This window comes from Lactuca serriola, chromosome 1 (assembly GCF_051521515.1).
Source record: "Lactuca serriola cultivar US96UC23 chromosome 1, Lser_US96UC23_V15, whole genome shotgun sequence".
NCBI lineage: Eukaryota > Viridiplantae > Streptophyta > Magnoliopsida > Asterales > Asteraceae > Lactuca > Lactuca serriola.
The window spans coordinates 21,238,695-21,248,162 of NC_136408.1; the positions used below are offsets into that span (position 1 = coordinate 21,238,695).

Consider the following 9,468-nt stretch of genomic DNA (forward strand, 5'->3'; position numbering starts at 1 on the left):
GACATTTAATTGACGAGGAGGGACCTTGATGAAAAAGCTAAACAAGACTCGAGCGAGTCTTGTTCAAACAAGGGGAGGATGATGCAAGACAACTCGAAGGTTATGTTTATTAGGTTATATATTTATTTATTTATTGATAAGTTTTGTCTTTTATTATGAAGTATACCTAAACTTGATAAAAATCTCTAAAATCTATATTATCTCTTAGATAAATTATTCAGATCCTAATTAAGAGTCATTAGGGTTTTAGTTTTAGCATAAATTAGTTAGTCCTCTTTGAGTGTTTTTAGGTTTGTTTGGCGTGCTTGTCGAAAAACTAACTTTTAATTTATAAACTAGTTTATTAATAAATTATTTTAAATAATTATCAAACTAGCTTATAAGGTATTATAAAAAAAATTATGGTCTTATCAAACATAATCATCATATAATCATATCATATCATATCATACTATATTATAAAAGAAACATTTTTTCTTTCACCATATTCATTTGAAACTCCAAACTCTTCATATTTCCATTTAATATACTTAATTTATTAACTTAAATATGTTTGTAGTTGTAAGCATTATCATATATGGAAGTCTTTGTGATTTATCAATATGACATACTTAATTTGTTAACTTCAATATATTGTTAAATAGGTAACCTACATTAATATATTAAATAAACTTAAAAATTTAGTGTAAAATTTAAAACCTAAAGTAAAATATTAAATAATGTTTAAAAAAAGTTCAATATATATATTTTTAACATAGTTAAAAGGAAAACATTAAATATAATAAATCTAAAAGAATCTAAATCGATAAATCGAATTAACTAAAAGGTGTCTGGAAACTATATTTTATAATAACTAAAATTCAATTAAGTTGTTTTTAAATTAATTTATAATAATAATAGTTAAAAATAATAGAAACCTAGAAATTAAATTATGTTAGATTACAAACAGTTGTTGATAATTTAAATAATCATCCTTATGAAATTAAAACACCGTCAATTTTTTTTTTAAATTAGTAAATCATAACAATAGTAAATTAAAATAGATGACAAATATAACTAATGTTATACACACATAAAACATGAGTAGAATTTGATTTTAATAAGCATTATTTTATCTATTTTTCAAATTAATTATAATTTCATATAAACTAAATGAAATAATTATTATTTTATAGTTAATATAAATGATATAAATATTTTCAATAACATAAGATTACCAAAAGTTTTAATTTGATTCTGGCGCAACGCGTGAATATTCGTCTAGTTTGCAATAAAAGAAGCGTATTATATGATACTATGATCATCATATGGTTTGATTTATAACATAAATTAAAATATTTAACTATATAACTGTTGAAACATTACTTAATGAAAAATACGACAAAATATAACATCAACTATGATTTTGTGACAATTTAATGAGTAACTTCATGAGCAAATCTCAGGAAAAAAAGCTCTATTGTTTTTTATCTAATAAACCATTAAATGATTTGTTTCATCTTTTTTAGGGTGAAAAGTCCTTATTTTTAATATTTCAATGTGATAAACCTTATATTTTTCGGAAATTATTGTTAGTATTTATAACATGCTAATCAATTTTACTACGTAAATAATAGCTTAAATGAAAAAAAAATTGTCAATGTTTTAGAACAAAATAACATCATAATGAATGAATTTTCACATAGAAAACTATTGTACCTAATATTAAAAAGAGAACTTATAAAGAATAAAACATATTAGCATTTCATAGGGTTTCTACTTTCTAGAACTTAGAACCTTGCATAACATTTGGAAGCTTCTTACGTGGTCAAATTTGAGGTTTGGTGAAAATAAAAAATTCATGCATTATTTTCATATTAAGTGATAATATTTCACAAATTTTTAAACTGATTTGCTAGTCATTTAGCTATTTCATAGTCAACTAAAAATTATAAGTACAAATTTCACTTTTGATCACGTTTAATAAGTTACTAAAATACATTATCAAGTAGCCAATACTTTATATTTATTTAGTAATTCCAAAGTTTTATATATCATGTATTTTTCTTTTCTCAACCAAATAAATTGTCTTAATTTAATTAAATGAAAATTTTACCTTTATATTCCAATAAACAAATTTCACAACATTCATCAATTTTATATATTAGAGAAATTGGAAGGGAAAAAATATCAAACTTGTTTAGGTTAAGTCAGTCTGCTCAAATTATTTCACAAAAAAAAAGCCATACATAACTTTTCAGATTAAGTGTTTACATTAAGCTCATTAAATATAAAAGTAATTGCAATCTCCCACAACCACTCTACAACAACTAAAAGTTCAAGAACAAACCGTACTGTAGTATACACTCCATGCTTATTCGAAAAAAGACCGAAAATAACCGCAAAATCACAGTTCAAAAACAAACCTTTCAAAGTCATTGTCGGAATCGGAATCAGAACCGGAATCGGAAACAGGTTGCTACGGATTACCAATGGAAACAGAAACAACTTCAGGATGATAATGAAGCATCTCCTTCCAAATCATCTCCCTAATCACCTCATCCCCCAACTCCTCATCAATATTCACATCCACCGCACCTTCAACCGGAGGATCCATACCCGGACTACAAAGCGACGACATATAAGGATGATTAAGCGCTTCATCAACACTAATCCTCTTCAACGGATCAAACACCAACATCTTTTCCAACAAATCAATCGCCATTGGTTCAGCCTCAGGGTAAAGCTGAGAAAACGACACCCTAGGTGAAAACGGAAGCGTCTGTATAAACTTTCTTGCTTTTTGATTATCAATGAATGCGATTTCTTCTTCCGTTTGGCTTCCAAGAATGTTAATAATCAATTTCAATTGGTTTAAACATTCGGATCCCGGAAACAACGGGTTTCTTCCTAAAAGTTCAGCAAAAATACACCCGACCGACCAGATATCGATTGAGGTTCCGTAGTTTTCGCAACAGAGGAGAAGCTCTGGGGCCCGGTACCACCGCGTGACGACGTATTCGGTCATGAATCGGTCTTTATTATTGTTTGTGCGGGCCAGCCCAAAATCGCATATTTTTAGGTCGCAATTCGCGTTGATTAAAAGGTTTCCAGGTTTTAGGTCGCGGTGGAGGATGTTGGCGGAGTGGAGATACTTTAAGCCTCGGAGTAACTAGGAAAGATTTGCAGACTGTTGTCAGACTCAGGATAAGGTGTTGTGTGGATAAATAATATTTGAAAAGTATTTGAGAAAATCAAGAAAGATTTTGGGAAATGGAATAGGTTGGACTTTCTTTATTAAGTCGTTCTTTCTGTATTAAATAAAACGTTAAATATATGAATTAGCAGCGTACTTTTATTGATTTGTTTATAATCGAAATTTTGCTTCATTTTTTTGTATTTAATAATTGTACTTTGAAAATCTATCCGGTGTGAAAGAGGAGCAAATGACTATTTTACCCTTATGTGTAGCTGCATACCTGAAAGAGGAAATACTGGCAGTGATCGTTTGAAAGTGACTGAGATGACTTAATAATCTGATGCAAATCAGTATCCATAAGCTCATAAACAAGATAAACATCTTTGAAACTTGTCTTGTGCATGGGCACCATTACATCTTTTAAAGCAATAACATTTTCATGTCTAAGATGTCGAAGAAGTTTGAGTTCACGTAAAGTTCTCAAAGCATCTGTATGGTTGTCAAAGGTGTTGTGGATCTTTTTTATTGCAACTTTTTCATTTGTTTCCTTGTTAAAAGAAGAACAAACAATACCATATGCACCTCGACCAATAGGCTTTATGGGAACATACTTTGTATCCAATTCAAATAATGCTTGGCATATAGAAAAGTAATGCTTCCCTTCTGATTTAATCCCATTTGGTGGTTCAACTGGAGTTGCCATTTTTCTACACCATAGGGTAAATGATATGTAAAATTGGCACAAGAAGTGAAAGTAAGATATGCTATAATTGGAAAAATTCAAAAGTATTTTGCTAGTTTTTGCATTTTGCCCATTTAGGAATAACTTTCGAATCCGTTTTATGCCCTTTTTTTAATGAGCAGATAGAAATTTTTTGGTGTATGGTCATGTAATGTGTTGATGAAGATCATGTAAAGTTTAACAAGATAGAAGATCATGATTTCACAGATGTTAAAAAGGAGCACTAAATCATATGATCAGGAAGAACAATAACAAAGATAAAGAGAAGAAAATCATCATATAAGCATGGGAACTTGCTAATTGAGGTTTAACAATTATATTCAACAAAATAAATTTTGAAAAGCCAAGAGCAGCATACTTTGTTTAGCGTACGGCTTTCAAATTCTGTTCTTTTGAGCCTCTGGAATTTCGTCGAATACTTGGAAGGCATTAACATGGGTAGGCTTTAATCTCACTAATTCATTCCGAATCAGCTTTAAAGAAATTAAAAAACTTTCTCGCGATAAGATTCATCATTTCCATTTTAAAAATGAGAAATGCAATTTAAGATGTGTCATTCTCGAACCCTAATATGTCGTAAACTTATTCGTCGAACCTGATAGGTAATGTCATCTTGAATTCTACGCATCTAGAAGGAATTATAGACAGAGAATATGTTGATATTAGAGGAAAGAAATGATATTTGATCTTCCAAAAAACATGGCCACAATAAAGTAGGATTCGTTATCTGGTCGCTATCAGAAAACCGCCATTTTGGTCGCATTCAGCGAATCGCCGAGCTTATCAAATAGCTGATTGCCGTTAAACTTTGTAACGGTGAAGTCACTCGTTTCTAACTATTTTAAGTAATTTGGTCATTGTTAATGTTCCAGGCAATAACGAGTTTTTTTCTTTTTACCAAATCATAATGTTTTTAAAAAATAATTACCTATCCATTTGATTTTAAACTTAGAGTAAAATACAGTTAAGGTCCCTATGGTTTGTCCAAAATCTCACTATTGGTCCTAGTGTTGGTTTTTTGCCATGGCCGGTCTTGTGGAGGGCTTTGGTAACACCATGGTCTCCACATTGTTAAATCTAACAGCCTAAATGTTACTTTTTACCATATGTCTAATATGCTTTTGTGTTATTACATTTTTTTGTCATTTTTTTTTAAAATATAAGAGACCAAATCAATAAAATAACCACCACCAAATTTTTTATACATGGTGGACCATGTATAAAAAAAGTGTGCTTTACAATCTAGAATGAATTCAAATGCAATTTTAATCTTAATATCATCGAATGCAAATCAAGTACATGTTTGTTTACCCAGTCTTTTAAGGAGCAAATAAACGAGAAACAAATTTCATATTTTTCTTCAAGTAAATGTACAACTGTGTTTTCAATATTTCCATCAATTCTTAAGGAGTAACAACTTTCATATCTTTCTTTAAGCAATTACTCGGTTAACACTTATAATAACAAACCATATAAACGATTAATAAAAGATAAACAAGAACGATATCATACAAAAATAACCATTACAAGTGTAAGTATATGGAATTAAATTGTACTCATGCATTTGATCTTCTTTCTTAATTAACTAGGTGTGAGACTCATGTATTACATGAGTTTATTTAAAAAAAATTAAATATAAAATTTTAACAATTTGAAAACTTTAAATTTATAAGAAAAATAAAAAAAAATTTGAATTATTAAAATTAATGAGAATTTAATGCATTAGATACATTACATATATAAACTATTTTCTAATAAATACCTTACATATATATTACCTTATATATTAAATGTGGATTTTAATTTAATAAAATCAAAAATACAATAAAATGACAAGTGGAAAATAGAAAAATTTAAAATTTCTAGAAAATGCCATGTGTCCAAATGAATGAGAAGATGACATGTGGCAAAGTCATTTTCATTTATTAGGGTAGATTCATTATCAGAAGGTAAATGTGTCGGTTCACCGGACTAATTAGTCACCATAAGTTACTAAAATCTTGGCCGAAGTTCTTTGTTACAAAAATCATCGTATTCTCCTTTATCTCCAACTTTCTTTTTAACTTCAATCACTCGCAAAAGAGGTGTTAATTAATTTGAAGATCACATCTGAATACCCATTATATAGAAGTCTTGGTTGTAGAGAAAGGGTGACAGTGAAGACTGAAGAGAGAATGGAGGCGAAAGAGCTAGTCATCGACGACAGATGGAAGCGGAGGCGGAGGAGCTAGTCGCCAACGAAGAGAGGGTGCAGGCGAAGGGAGGGAGGGCGTCAACGATGAAGCTAGTTTGGAAAGGTGTTGCCAGCATTGGAGATGATAGAAAGGTGTCACCTCCATCGATGGAGAGTTGTTGCACATGGACGACAATGGGCTAACATTTTTAGGTTTTTTTTTTCAAAGTTTTATATAAATGGTTAATGAGGTTATCAATAATATCAATAAAGAAAAATATTAAAAAGGGTTATATTGGTATTTTTCACATGCATTTTACCATAAAAATAAATGGGGTTAAGGCTTAGAGACCATGGGTGTTACTAGGGATGATAAAGTCAGTTTTCTAGTTTTCGATTTTCTTTACGTCACCAGATGGTAAATATTGAATTATAAACTTTGTAAAATTTCTTATTACCTTTTTGTGACGTTTAAGTAAAGTTAACCTTTTATGTTTAAAACAACATATTTTAGGTTAAATCTCATAAAAATGGTACCATAACCTGGTTATGACCATTTTTGTTAGAAAACCCTAATTTTCACATGAATGGATAGATTTTTAGGTTCTCTTTTTGTAAAACCAAATTCATGGTAGTTATATCCAGTTTCATAACATATGTCCAAAATAATATATTTTGATTTATATGTCACAAAAATGGTGCAATAACTTGGTTATACCTATTTTTGCTAGAAAAGTCATATTATGTCTATAAACCATAGTTTTATTTTTTGACTTTTCCTTAAGAACATATAGCATGTTTATACTTATTTTTCATAAATTTGTATTTTAAACAACATACCACACATAAGTGTTCATAATACTAGGTAATAACATTATTTCCTGTAGATAACATTTTTACACAGCATGAAAGTAACACATGTATAACAACTTGCATAATTATACAAGTTTACTTGTATTCTCCCCCTAAACTTGGATAAAGATGAAAAGGAGGGGTATAAACTCACCTTGAGTGTGTTTCTTGGTGGATAAAGAGGTGAAGATGAAAGATTTCAAGTCAATAACACTTGAAGAACACTTGATGATTGAAAGATCCTATGGATATTAACACATATTAATGTGTGTAATTGTAATAAAACTGGTATATATATATGTATAGAATCACTAGATTAGTAAGGAAATTTTTACCAAAAGATCAAGAACCAACTTATGAAAATTAGCCTTGAGAGAGAGAGAGAGAGAGAGAGAGAGAGCTTGTTCTTGAAGATGGGATGGAGGGGGGGGGGGTGTTGGCCGAATTAAAGAGAAAAGGGAGGGAGGGTGAGGAAGGATGGGATGGGTATGGGGGACATGAAGTGGTTTTCTTGAATTTAATATTCAAGTTTGTCTCACTTAATTAAACAATAATACTTTAATAAATGTGTAATAATCATATAAGACAAAGACGGTCTTATTAGTTTACTCTTATAAAAAAATGGGTAATTTTTATAAAAGTTGTTGATTTTTATAAAAAGTGTGGTAAAAATGATGTATAATTACTTAATTTGAATCATATAATTTCAAATTATTATAAAAATCATTATCATCAGAAATAATAACACATCACACGAAAGTTAGGATGATTCCTAATTCTTTTCGTTAAAGTTTGAGTGTTTAAGTCGGGTAAAGAATTTGTTGCATTTGGTGATGAATTCACCAAAAATCTGAATATGTAACCTTTGTCATGAATTTTTCATGTAGTATAAAGTTTATGAGCTCAATTACATTGTGTTATGAATAAAATTTATACCTAAATAATATATAATTGAATTATCGAATTTTTACGTCGCTAACCCTAATTAGGGTTTATATTCAATAATTGGTAACAAGAGGGGTACTTTGTATTATAACTTGCCAATAGTACATTAGAAACATTAGGGAATATCACATTCCTCCTAAAATTCTAATACGAGTTAAGTTGACTTGGTTGACTTTGTTTGACCAAAATTGACGGTTGTCACAGGTTTGCTGGTGATCCTACATTGTCAAAGTTCAGGATCTTGGCTTGCAAGATCGAGGGTTCTACTCATTGGGGTTTATTGATCTCCGCCCTCATTCTTTCCATCTCCCTGTGTATAGTCTTGTTTTCCTCCCGTTCTTGGTTTAGTTGTTGCTTTACCATCTTCACCATGGAGGCAAGTTCGATGTTACGGAACAGGAGGATCCTGGAATCTAAGAGATCCCGAATTCACATAACTGATGATTGGAGAGGTGTACATTTTAGAGGTATCCGGAGTTTTCCTCTAACTTGGAGGTCCTTTTGAAGGTAGTGGAAGATTTTTTAAGGAAATGAGAAGAATAGAGGAAGAAGATAAAGTTGGTTGTGTAGACATAATTTTCGAGAATTAAGAACACAATGGCCCCACGGTGGGCGCCAAATTGTTTTGGTCAAAACTCAAAAATCGACTAAGTTGATATCAACCAAATTACATGAGAGACTGTGGTGTTATGACTAATGCAAATGGTGAATTGAGAACAAGATAACACGAGAGATTTACAAGGAAAGCCCTTGATCCTTGATAACAAGGATTAAAGGCTTTCTTTGTAAACAACTTGTGTCGTTTTGATCTACATTTTATACTTGCATTACTCTGAACATTACAGTCTCTCATACACTATGGTTTATTTTAGCTTTTTATTTTTCGACCAAAACAGTTACATTTCAACGTAAAAAAATGCGAGCGTAAAAAGCATGTACATAAAAATAAGCACGAAAACATAAAAAAAAATACATTATGTCGAAACATAGATGGACTCGAATCTATACAGATACATATATAAAAGAAGCAATTTTTTTTTTAAATTATGGAACAAGACTTCTAAAATTATGTCGAAACTTTGACCACCTTGAATTTATTTATCAACACACACATAAAAATAAGCATGTAAAAATAGTTTTTTCTAAAAGTTAACGAAGTAAAGTTCTTATATTTGACCCGACTTATACCGTCACACGTATGAAACATACATAAAATTAAGCACGAAAAATGTAAAAATTTTTTTTATCGAAATGTAGACAAACTCGAATATAATATTTTTTTTAACTTAACGAACAAAAGTTATTATATGTGATCTGACTCATATGTTAAAAACGTACATAAAATTAAGTAAGAAAATATAAAACAAAATATGTTAAAACGCAGACAAACTCGAACATAATACATTTTTTAACTATAAATCAAGATATTATATATTACACGACTATACATAGGAAATGTATATAAAATTAAGCACAAAAACGTTAAAAAAAAGTACGTCGAAATATAAACAGACTCAAATTTATCGACACGTGCATTAAAAAGCAAGTAATTAAAAAAAATAACGAAATAAAGTTCTA

General features: G+C 29.8%; 1 protein-coding gene across 1 annotated transcript; it reads right to left on the bottom strand.

The window, feature by feature from the left end:
• Positions 1-2,213: 2,213 nt before the first annotated feature.
• LOC145068406 (mitogen-activated protein kinase homolog NTF3-like) lies at positions 2,214-4,760 on the bottom strand. Its single transcript, XM_079015395.1, has 3 exons — positions 4,279-4,760; positions 3,459-3,885; positions 2,214-3,151 (listed from the first exon to the last, which is right to left on the bottom strand). Exons 2-3 carry the CDS (start codon positions 3,879-3,881, stop codon positions 2,459-2,461), a joined length of 1,116 nt encoding a protein of 371 aa, XP_078871521.1. The 5' UTR covers positions 3,882-3,885; positions 4,279-4,760; the 3' UTR covers positions 2,214-2,458.
• Between the last annotated feature and the right edge of the window lie 4,708 nt (positions 4,761-9,468).

What these genes read in the sequence shown, in the direction of transcription:
- LOC145068406 (XM_079015395.1), bottom strand. Translation starts at nt 3,881, where the DNA reads ATGGCAACTCCAGTTGAACCACCAAATGGGATTAAATCAGAAGGGAAG. An exon ending in GCCAGTATTTCCTCTTTCAG is followed by an intron (nt 3,152 to 3,458) that starts GTATGCAGCTAC and finishes AATCTTTCCTAG; the next exon opens with TTACTCCGAGGCTTAAAGTA.